This window comes from Bombus impatiens, unplaced genomic scaffold, assembly GCF_000188095.3.
Source record: "Bombus impatiens unplaced genomic scaffold, BIMP_2.2 scf_0197, whole genome shotgun sequence".
Lineage (NCBI taxonomy): Eukaryota > Metazoa > Arthropoda > Insecta > Hymenoptera > Apidae > Bombus > Bombus impatiens.
Window position 1 is genome coordinate 1925439 of NT_176616.1, and position 12862 is coordinate 1938300.

The following is a 12862-nucleotide window of genomic DNA, read 5'->3' on the forward strand; positions in this document are numbered from 1 at the left end:
TAATTCGCAATTATTTGCAAACAATTTTCCTTGTTTCAATTAGCGAGCGTCATTGAACGCATAACCTCGATTCGGTGTCGAGGACCGTGCAATTACGATAAGAATTTTACCGAGTTTTCGGAACGAATCAGCTCTGGGATAAAGGGAAACTCGCTGCGTTGAAACCAGTCGTCTTGGATGTAGAGAGCCAGGAAACAAAGAGGTTTCAACAGGATAAGCGGGCCGGTGGCGGGTGGCTTCCATGGATAAAGCACTTTCAAGGGTCGTCCGATTTAATGGTTGCCGATTGATCACCCAGATATAAAGCTTCCATGGTTTACTTTTATGGAATGTTAAGACGGGTTATTTCGATCGTAAAACTGCTATTATGCATAAGTTAGCAAGTCATCCGATTCGTCGACTAGTCAGACATTTCCAGTCGACAGATCCAGATAACATTTCTTAAAATAAGCAGGAAACGGAGTAGATTCCGGAAAGGAATTTTCCGCGATGTTAAGTTGCGCGACTATCTCGTTCTAGTTTCGTTAGGTATAAAATTTTCAATCTGCAGGTACTTTTAAAAGCCGCATTAAAGAATCAGCAAGACAAACTTACAAGGGTGGAATTCAAATTTTACAGGCGGCTATAAACCGTGACGCTAAGAAATTTCCAACTGTTTCGTCTATCTCCGTCGAGCTCAGTCCCATCCTGTTTCATTAATACCCGTAAAAATCACGAAACTATACAGTTGACTTTAACGCTTACAGAAATCGTCGTGTACGCGCTAGTCGATAAATTTTCGTCCTTTCGCTTGAAACTTCCTATTATCATATACCATTGCAAGAAGCTCTTATGGTATAGCCATTTAGGAAGGTCGATAACCATACGCTTCCAAAATCTCTTTCCCAAATAGTGCTCACTCTCGGGCCAACACCGACGGCCCCCTAAATCGCGTTCAACGACCGCGAATGAACCGGTATTTCGAACGGGCGAGCGCTGTTTCACACATCTGCCACGTAAATTTCGTTTATCGAAACAATTCGCCGATCTTGGCCCCGAAATCCCTGGAACCGCATCGGTCAGCCGTTCGAGGCTTCGCTCGAGTTCGAAGCCAGAGAAAATCCGACGGTGGTTTACATCGATACACAGCCACAGTCCACGCGGCTGGCCAAGATTTATGCGATCGTGTAACGTCGTCACGCGAACAGTCACGACTGGGGGTGTAAGAGACTATTAGGGGGAGACGGTTCCTTCGGGCATAATATGACGTATCGAGACTCGTCGTGCCACGCGGGACCACGGTACGTACCTGGCGATACGAAACGTAGAAAAGTAAAAAATAAAAGGAGACTACGACATACAAGGAAGAGGGGGATGTAAGGAAGGGGGATACGCCGTGGCGAATGGCGAAGGACGGAGGGTGTAGTTGTCGGTTCATAAATCACTGGAACGAGAGAGGGACCAGAGCCAGCGGGGTTTTCGAATCGTAACAAAGTGGAAGATAGCCCCGGTTGGAAGGTCGGGAGAATATGGCCACCATTTTTCGTTGGCTTCGACCGCTGAAAGCGCACGTAACGCCGTAGGACGTTTTATGTCTGCGTGATTCCGCCTTTTCACCCCGTGCTCCCTCTGTCGAAGATTTTGGCCTGTCATGCTTGGCTCCCACCTCTCTTTTTTCCTACCTACTTGGTTCTCAGTCTGCTTTTTTTCTTTTATTTCCTCCAACTCGTCATTCTGCTCCTTCTCTCTATCATTGGCGTTTTTACCGTAGCTTTCTCCCACTTGGCTTCGACTCGCCTTTCGAGACTCTTCCTTCGTGCGCCCCTCCGTCTCGTGCCAGTTCTAAAACGATACGAACGGTCACAAGCTCGGCCACGAAAACGAAAACTTTTACTCTAGCACGTACAGATGCTCATCCACTACCGCAAGCCATTATCGATCTTCGTTTTTTCCCAATGAACGAGTGTCCTCGCGATGTAACCCCGTTAGCCTTCTTGTATCCCGTTCTCTGAGTTTACTTCACGTGATTCTGCCCCAACGATTCGCACGCTCTTTCTGGGAGTGGTATCAAGGAAATCTTGGCAGGTTTCCTAGTTTAGCTTGATGACTGTTCTAATCGTGATCAAGGATGACTATCCTTTCTTCTTGGCATTTACAATTTCGTGTAATAAGAGATTCTATAAGAAATATATTTCTTTTTTTATATAAAAACTAAATTACATTATTAATATTGGACGAACGTATAGAACATTAAGACTATGTCGATCTAATTTCACCTAAGTATAATTTCCAAGTTAAGAATTCTTAAAATGTGATTCTCGCTATATTCATAAGAAAATTCATTGATTGCAATTTGAAAAGTAAAATGAAGGTAATGAATATTTAAAGAAACGCATAAATAGGTAAATGTGACACCAATGTAGTATTAGCGGCCATCTAACGACACTGCGGCATTACCGGCCATTATAGCGTTAAATTTAAGCTTTCATGAATAACAATGACGTTTTCGTTCACATTTCACTTTGAGAGTTTTGACATTCGGGAACTGGTGGAAGGTCGAGGATTAAAAAACACAATGTTCGAATTAATTTTAGAGGACAGCGTTTTGTCTTCGTTGACAGAGGAATTCCACTCGATACATTGTGTGGAAATAGGCGAAACCAGAGTGGCCACGACAGGACAGTATAAAATGGTTTACACAGCGAGTGGACGACAAATACGTTTCTTTTTCGCGCTTCCTTTCGATAAACATTTTTTTAGCCGATTACAAAAACCGTCGCTTCCCACGCTAGCCGGACCTTTGTGCGGTAACAATACGATGGAAATGCAGTGCATATTTCACGCTGGAAAATCGAGAACGCCCGGCACAAAGCCGGATATAGGTCAGAGTTGTAACGCTCGAACGAAACGCGACATTGTTTGTTACGGAAGACAAAAGCCAGGTTTGCGCCCAGCGGTGGGCTGCTTAAAGTTTCAGAACCTCCCGCAAAAATTGTGTTGTTCCTTCGAGAAATTGAGTAGATTGCTTTTCCTGAATTTCTAACAAACGACGACGTTTGTAATACAAACAACGTATAAAAGCTACGTCGTTTCTATCTCAAACAATTCGGAACGACGCTTTTGTATGTAATACGTATACTTAAGGTGAAAATATGAATTTTTTATGAAAGTCATAAACGTTAATAAGCAAGTAATTATTCCTTGTAGTCATTTTTTCACAACAAAGTAATAGGAATAGATCCACGAAGAAATAATACGACGACATGTAGCTATTAACGTAATAAAGCTACTCCCAGGAGGAAACTTCGTAAATTATGGGGTAATAACTGGCATTAATCTAACACGTGAAATCAGATGAACTTATTCGTCATCAAAAACGCAGTCGTACCGATAAATTAACTCGTGAGTCAAAGGTATCCTGCAACGCGGTTGATCTTACACCGCAATACACGGTTGAACCTCCTAATGGAAACGTATCTTCCATCTATAATTATAATCGTACGTTAGCGTGGCACGTTCGAGCTTATCGTCAATCTCGGCGAGATAACGCGCGTGTATCGCGATAAACGTAAGCAGGCACAGTCACCGAACCCTTACTCACAGCAGTGGATATCGTGTCGTTTCGAATTTCCAGCTTTCATCTGGCAAAATCTTCCACGAGTTCCTCTATTCTTCTCTCTCTCTTCAGAGCAGTTGTTCGACCAACGAATATACGGAAACTCAAATTGAATCTTGATTCCGGGAATTCCACGCGAAGATTAACGGGATGACGCGGTACAATCAGAAGCGAATTAGAGCTCCACGATTGCGGTCTAATTAGCGGCCACTGTTGGCTAATTCGTCGTCGCACGAAGTCACGGTTGGAGAGAGGTGAAAATCGAAACGAGAACAATGTATCGAGAGGACGACGACTGCTCACACTTTTCCTCTTTCTCTTTGTCTCTCTTTCACTGCCCGACGAATTGTATTTAGGGCGAGATCCTGCCAGACAGCTGGTCGTAGACGAAACGTGGTGGTGAAAAATTAGCCAGGCCCAGGGGCGTTGTACCCCTTTTGCTAAGAGGAGCAACGCCTCGCCCTAATACAGATTTATTGCCGCCTAAGAGCCCGAGCTGGCCGTCCTAATACAGGTATTATGCTGACGCAGGAACGAGGAATTTACACGAAATTGGAGGTAATTTGTAGGGGTCGAGTTCACCCTACCCAGTTCCTCCCCCTGCGCCCCTACAACACCCACTCGTTCCCTCGATTCTATCCTCCGTTACATCGAACCGGGCTCGTGCCTGCTCTATGCACCTGCAAACTCGCTCGAAACGACCAAACTACTGCCCTCTCTGCCTGTACACGGATCCTAAACGAGTTCATCGAGTACATAAGTTGCTTTCTGTCTTACTTAGCTCTGTGAGATATCGCCGAAATCGGGAAGAAAGAAATATTATTGTACAAGAGGACTGCGATTTACTTAATTGGACACTGTTTCATTTTTTCTGTAAATGCACGCCGTATTTTGTGTCACGAAATTTATATTTTTGTTTGAAAATTTATAATTGGTTTAATAATCTGAATTCTAACTTGTATTTATTTTGATAAAATTAGAAATCTTTTAGATATGTGTATATTATAGTTTAAAAAAAGTTTCTGTATCTTTCTGAATGATGTATCTTAGCGTAATTACAATTACTGATGATCCAATTGCAGATAATGTACTACTAAATCGTTCTCAACTTTAACGGCGAACGATTTAAACGCTTGAAAAGAATCATCGACGTTAAAGACTCTATTTCGGTTCCAAATCGAACCGTTAATAAAGCGAATAAAGAGCAAAGAGTAGAGCGAAATCGCGCCTCTCCCAATATTATTTCTAACGTCACGAAACGGAGCATGTCGAGGCGCATTATTAACAGACATGGGTCGCTGATATCCGCGGTGCGTTTCTAGCGACCCTCATAAATTGCCTCGGTTCGTAAATGTGCCGAATCGATTTGGCTGTCAGCCGTCCGACGCTCGCAACGAATCAGGATCGTAATATCGCTGGTAAAAATGTCAGGAAGACGATTCCTCTTTTTGACAAACGATAGACACTCGGCTTCCGAGTGTATCAAGGTTAATCTGACCTCGCGATTTTTCTTCCAACGAAGTTACTCGCGACTTTCATACCGTGAAAAAGGATCGATTCGAACCTATCCATTTGCTCGAACACTTTCCCTCGTTTTTTTTTTTCTTGGCCATTTTTTCCCTTCCTATCGATTAGCGATTAATTCGATATTTACAGTTTATTAGCTACGTTCTTGCATCTCGTTATCTGATACTCGTTCTGGCTCTCGATAACAGGATTTTATAAGCGTGCATTGCAGGCCATGCGCTATTTAACATTTTAATGCCAGCCGAGCTAAGGCACGGGATGCTTCTAGCTGCCCCGGGCAGCCTAGAGATTTTAATCTCGCCGTTGTAATAAGAAATAAAACCGAGCCGCCTAGTGGACTCGCTAAATACCAGCCGGCAGCCGCGTTGTTGAAACGTTCGTGCGCGTCACGCGATCCAGAATGCGAAACAGAAAGAATCTGGACGCAATTAGAGGGCTTAACCTCCGAGCCGCAGACGTCGAATTATCGAGCTTAATCATTCCAACGCTCGAGATTTATATCCACCGCGTCGGAAACGACCCGCTGCGTTTACATACTCGACCGAGTTAAACGCTCACCGCTATCCAACACACGTTATGTATGTATTGCAGCGTGTTGAGCAAACGTATCGTTACATATTGCGAAAAGGAAAAAATGTTCTATCGTCGAGATAACGTAGTTAGGTTAGTGTATCACGAGAAGAAAAGAACCGTTACCTAATCCTACAACCGAGAAAAAAGAGGGATGAGAGTTGGGCAAAGTTGATTAAACCAACCAGTTGGCCGATGTTCAACGTAAGTACTTACTTCTTTAACTTCTGGCAAACCGATACTCCGTGTCTCTTTAACGGTCGTGAATTAAAAGCCGATTCTGTGATACAATCGTACAACTTTTTTATGTTCGTATCTTCTACTTCTTAATCTTGTATTATTTTCCTTTTTTTTTTCCTTGCAAATCGTTAAGACAAATGGGAGAGTAACTTTTGGTTAAACCGTTCGATAAAGAAAACCAATGTATTCGTCTGGTTTAATACCTTGTTTTAGTAAGGAATTTGAATTTCAAGCAACAGATCCTTCGTATCGATTAATTGCAATCAAGCAGCACTCGCATGCATTCAACAAAGCTAGAAACTATAGCGCTAAATCAAAATGGCCGACTTAACTGCAGTCGAGCATTTCGCGATATCATTGTTCACTTACCTGGCATGTTTCGGGCCAAGACTGGGATCGTACATAGAACTGGCCGATATATCTTCATCGGGGATTTCGCCATTCTCCATGCCCAGTGCCGCGGTACATTGTCCTGAAAGGATTCGAAACGGCGTTAGTCAGAACTCAATATCTATTCGCGCGCGCTTTGTCAACTATGGGCCGCTTTATATTAAGCAGAGTGGGGTTGGATTGGTCGTGCGCAAAATTAAACGTTAATGAATGAGAAACGGGTGGCAATTTTCAGGTTGAAACTCTGCATAAACTAGACTTGGACGAACAATCACGAGAAAATACGCTTTTCCACGGGTCGAGCGCGCATTTAACGTATTTTGTTATTTAGCTAGCTAATTAAAACTTGACTGATGACAAACAAACTGTTTTCAATCATCGCATTGATTTTAATAGATCGCCCGTATAATTTGTTTTATACGCTCGAATTTACACCGGGAATTTCGAATTCATTTGGAAAATGCCACGTTACCGCAAAATACATGTACGTACAGTTTGCAGTGGCATGGTTACGGGTCCGTGTGAAAATTCTGCAACGAAATCCACGGGAACAGAAATCGCAACCGGCGTGTGACTTCGTTGTGTGCACACAAGGAACCCAATCGGCGTTCACGGACAAACTGCGATCGAACTTCCTTCCTCGTTCCCTTCCCCGTAAAAGTTTGCCAGTTGACCACGATAAACGAAAGGAACGAAAATACTAGCGGCGATAAAACAGAACCATAACCTGACACAAATATCTTGCGCCATTCTAATTTCATATTTATCGATTGAAGCTATCCTTTCTTTAAAAAGATTCAATCTTTTCTTTGCTCTCTGTTCGAGTAAAAATTACGTGACTTTATCGGGTAAACGTTTGGCGGACAAATGATAGCATGTACGAGAGATCGTACAACTATGCGAAGATAACCAACTGTAATAAATTGTTCAATACATAGTGACGTAGCACGAGACAGCCTATATCGTGCCGGTTCACTTAAGCCACGACACTGCTGTTACGTTGGAAAGTTTCAAAACTGCAGAATGCAGCGGACGTGGGATTGGCTAGCATCCTGAGAGATCCAACACGCTAGCAATGATTTTTGCCAAGCAGCGTTATAACGAACGAAAATTTGCTTTTATTCATTTTATTTAAAAATTTAAAAATTTAAAAATTTAAAAATTTAAAAATTTAAAAATTTAAAAATTTAAAAATTTAAAAATTTGATTTAATTTATTTAAAAATACAATGTTCTATTGTATCGAATAGTGTGATATGTTTGTTTCGTTTTAATTGGTATTTGAATGTTTCGAAGTTTCGAATTTTCGTACAGATATTGAACTGGAAATAGCCGCGAAGCTTATGATTTTTCGAATAGAGGATATTGCAACGACGATAAAACAAACATAGCCGACTATGTTTAGAAGAAAGTTGTTGCTCAGGAAAATGATTTAACGAACGATGAAGTTGCAAAATGTGGGTCGCTGTAAAGTCGCAATCGCGCAACTTGAGTTGATATTCTACCAACTGCGATTGTCATGCGTACCAGTAATACAGTTAGTTTCTGTTCATGTTGGTGACTCGGTGTTACTACGACGAAACTTCGTCTTGGCTTCTTACTTCTCCAAATTCTACAAACTCGCCTGCATCACCGTTCTGTTTTGTATGTATATATATTGTCTTATACATACAAACAGAATAGACTGGTTTTCCGACTTTGCGCACGAATCACAGTTTCGTGTAAGACGTTGCTGAGCGAACTTGTTTTCCTTAAAACGTAGTACATCGAGCGAGTTCTCGCTTGTTGCGCTAATACGCTTTATCTCTGTACGTCAGAAAACTTTGATTTTACGATTGAAACGATTAATTCGTGTTATGATTAGAATTATGAAAATCGATTTTCAGAGTTCCATCTTGAAAATAAGAGCTATGCTGGTCGATTCTGTAAATTACAATGCATAGAATAACGCGAATCGCGAAAATCATGCTTTTCAATTCTCCTTGGAATTCGAAATTATTTGTCATCTTCCAATGCTAGATAAATTTACGAAAATAAGGTTTCTTTTTCGAGAAAGTCGAACGTTGGCTTTGCGAAAAACGGAGTTATAAACACCAGTTCCAATTTGGATATTCCCCTGGTTATTAGTTTAGAATAGAAAAATTCAATTCTGTTAACTATACGATAATTAGATAAAAAAAATTCCAAATTTTTATATTATGACTTATGCATTCTGCGAATCTACCTTCGATATTCAAATATTACCGCACGCGGGTAAAATTTTGCTTAATATCGATGATTTCGATATCATTTCTTACAAAGTTAACTGTGTATTATGTTCCGCAGAATGATCAAACAAACGGAATAGTAAAATCGAGAACGTTCTATGAATAGATCTCGGTGAACGATTAAATAGTGCCTAAGCAGGAACGCAAGTCGATATGGCGAAGCAGTTAACAGGAGTACGTGACTGATTCACCGAGCTCTGTTTAGGACAATTTCCAGGGAGATTGTTTGCAGTTCCTCACGTTCAACAATCATTTCCAAAACACAATCAGAACGAACTCCTTTCGATAAACGCTCAACATCGACCAGGCACAATAAACCAACAGTTCTCGCTAGCGTACCCTGTTAACTTAAAATCCCACGCCGAACTAATAATTGCTTTTACGTTAATTTGAATTCACCTCTCGTCGGATCCAGTTCTCCCCTTGAAACTATTCACTATCAGCTACATAGACAAATCCATTGACAAATCGACGATCCCGAAATTACGTTTAAATCCAAAACTTTTAACGAAACTTTCGCTCTACCGAAATAATAGCAACGAGTCGTTTCTCACAGGAAAAGGTAGCCACGCCGGTATTGAACGAAAATTAAAACGTTTGGAAGAAAAGATAATGAAAACTACGCGGTAAATTAACTTCATGGGAGTAACGTATACTTCACAGAGGGGAAGTTGCCCGACGAGGCACATCGACGAGCACACGCGTTGGAAACTCTAAGTACACTGACATAATTGCTCACTGGAATAAAACATTTGCCGTGCGACACGCTCGCCCATTGTTCCCCGGCTTGCCAATATGCATGCCCGTCTACGCCGTGCAAACTGTACTTTGTCAGATAGGCACGGCCTAGTTCTCTTTGCAATTCAATCCTTAGAACTGTCGCCATCCTGGCGTCAGTGTAACTTCGATCGCGCTTTCCAGAATACCGACTGCGCCTCTTTATGCAGCATCCATTACTGGGGCAAACTGCGCCACTAGATGAGCCGTGCTGTAATTATCGAACTCGCGGCAAACAGACCGACTGTGTAGTTCGCGGTTCCACGAACCTCGCGCAGGTGCTCTCTTGGCCAAAAATTGCACGGAACTTGCGGATCTGACAGACTCGTTGTGAGAGCATTCGAACTGGAGAAGGTTTGCAACGATCTGTCAGTGGCATAAACGTACAGAGGAAGATACGGGTATTTGTGTATATATATTCTTGGCGTAGTTTGAAACACGTATGTTCATTGTTCTTACGATCACAATTTCGCGTACCTAATGGTTTGTACAGGTTGTTTGGAGAAAGATCTTAATTAATAGGAATATTAGTTGATCTATAGGTGTCTGATATTCTAAGCAACTGTCATTTGCAACTGACACGTGTTTCTGTTCGTTTCCGTAAGGCTGAGGAAGGAAAATAGCTCCGTGCTTTGCTACATAACCACCAATTAGACTTGGTTACACGGCTGACGGATTCCTTCTGAAACCTAGTATCCGAGGTTAGGTAAGTAATTACGCAAATAATATTAATTAATTGTAAAAAGAACAGAGACAAAGGGATCGGTTGATGCGATAAAATTATAATAAAACTATTACTAGTGATTAATTTTCTAATATTGAATAGCGTCATTCAAGATTCATTTCAAACCCGATCGTTCTTTATACTTCCTATTTATGAGTAGATTCGTTATATTCTTAGCGGACAATACAATTTATTATCGCAGTACAATTCAGATTATTTTCGTTTGATGGTTAGTCGAACAAAGAGGACTCCTGAACTACGAAGCTCGTAACAGAATCGCAACTGTATCATGCGCATGTATCTCAAGAAAACGTGTCTGCTTCTAGACAATAATACGAGGAGAATAATATCCTGCTTGTCGGTTGATAATCTTCTTTGGCAGAAAATTCAACGGGAAAGGATTGTTTCTATTTCGAACGTACACGGAAGGCCAAGCACCGAAACGTTCGTTCATAATTCAAGTTTCGTTTGAATTAAACTGCCAATCCTTAAACGGGTTCATTGTTCATCGTTGTTCAAGCGTATTAATTAAACTAGTTGGCGGAAAAACGAGTGCCCGATTCAATAAAATAAATTCGACGCGACGCATGGAGCGATGAAATACAACCGGTTACCGTTTTCGCGTACCAGAAAAGCGCTAATCAATTTGCAATTTGAAAGATCGTCCCTTGACGCCATTTTTCTTCCCGAGCCGTTTTATAATATGGCCTATTGACTCATGAATACCGAAACCCATCGATCGGCAGCCGGCTCTGCGCGTTGCCTTGATTATATTTGGCGTTAATTAAATCCATCTGAAAAGGGAACCAACTAGTTTTCTCTGCCTTCGATGCAAATAACCTGGCTAATTGAAATACAAAAATCTCAAGAGTGAGGAAAGAAAGGGAGGTCGGATCGATTTTTCTTCGATACGTAAGTTGATAGAACAATAGAGAAGAAAAGGCATAAAGGAGGAGACAATTCACAGGTATTATGAATGATATATAATTACTACGGAAAGTATCTGTACACCGTTGTATTTATCGTAGTATTTACGTATCGCTAGGAGAATTTTCTACTAGGTACAAAAATAAAATGTAGAACCTGATGAAGAAACATTTCATTGGAAAATACCGGTGTGCGCAAATATTGTTTGTAGCCACTGTACTTTCTTCGTTGATGATAATTAATATGTACAAAAACATCACGGGTAAGTGATACGCAATAAGAGACATTGGATGCGTATAGCACGAGCGAATGAATCGGCACAATGCCGTATGCCGTATGCCTGCTCGCCTGCGTCTGAGCAGTTATTAGATAGTATTGTTAATTCATCGTGCCGTTGACATTTCATTTGCGGTCGTACAATAGAAACTGAGTGCGTAGTTCCATAGCGGCCGACTTCCTGGCCTCGGAGAAAAATAATGAATATTAATCTTTCTGAATAACGACGGGGTTCATTCTGAACAGTTCTAGACATCGCATGTATGTATACGTAATTTGAGGGTAGAATTGTTTACCTGAAGATTTATTCAGATATCTCCATTTACGTTCTCACGTATTTTACCGTCATTTCTAATTTTCTCGACACAAGCACGTTGCAATTTGATGGTAATGTATCGTAAATGTAAATTAAAAAATCAAAAAAGTTCATCGCAAATGAGACGCCAGAACAGCAAATTTTCATGGAAAACAGAGCGTTTTGAGTGACATTTTCGAGGGATGATAAAAAGTGACGCGACACGACGTTTGAAAAAACGAGCCATACGCGAAAATAAGAAACACGAAGATCGCAGTTGACGAATAAACGGTGCGCTAACATCGCATGGTATGGAAAACGTTCCTCGTTCCTCTTTACAAATTCATCTCGCGGACTCCATAACGCGCGGTTACAGCCGCGTATGTACACGTGTAATTTTCCTCCAATTTCCAGGCTGAATGCTGGGAAAATATGCTAAATCAATAAAATTTTCGTGCGGTCCGTGTCGCATCCAAGAATCGCATTCGACTACGTACATATCTCGTTGGCGCGTGCAACACGCCGTAGTAATTGTATATTACCTTGGCCAAAGTGGCACTCGCTTCCGGCTTGCTTCCATCTCGTTGCTGCCAATGCGCATAGTAGAAAAATTTAAATTTTACAGCCCGACTTTCGGAGAAACTGTATCTCTCTCTCTCTCTCTCTCTCTCTCTTATGCTTGTACTCGTTCTATCTCTGTCGTATCGTATCAAGGGAAAAGAAATCCGTGCAGAATCCCTGGAGGCGCTGCATGTCGCGTAGCTTACCCCTCATCCCCACTTTAACCTCGCCGCATAGTGTGTTTTCCCGTGTGTGTATACGCGCGAGAACAAAGGGGGAAAAAAATTCCAGAATAATTTTTCTCCGCTTTAGCATCCGGCGATATTACGCTGGAAGACAACGGGAAAGACAAAACTAAGGTAAATTCATTTTCGTGGAATAGTCGCCGCACAAATGGAACAATATTTTTCCTTCGTTTCACCTTCTCCTCCTTTATCTGGCGAAATGACCCGCGCGAACCATGAGTTAGACGACACCGGGTATACGTTTTCCACGACAGACTACAGCCACGGACGTGGGCTGTTGACCGTGTCCCATTCGTGTGAGAATCTTCTCCTTTCCAGCCAGTCGAAATCGCTTTAACGACGGTCATCGTGGCCACACCTGCTACTGAACTACGGCTCAACCAGTGAATTATAGAAGCTTCTAACCCCCCGTGATATCAAGTATTTTTTACGCTCTTATGAACCGGGCATGATTGTATGTGTCTGATGA

General features: G+C 41.7%; 1 protein-coding gene across 6 annotated transcripts in view; it reads right to left on the reverse strand.

Moving 5' to 3' along the window:
- Positions 1-12862, reverse strand: part of LOC100745693 (discoidin domain-containing receptor 2) — a 224952-nt gene that overhangs the window by 99622 nt on the left and 112468 nt on the right. For all 6 annotated transcript variants that reach the window (XM_003487647.4, XM_024366066.2, XM_033319603.1 and 3 more), the window contains one exon: positions 6302-6404. In XM_003487647.4, coding sequence (XP_003487695.1) covers positions 6302-6404 — 103 coding nt within the window. The remainder of the gene's footprint in view (positions 1-6301; positions 6405-12862) is intronic.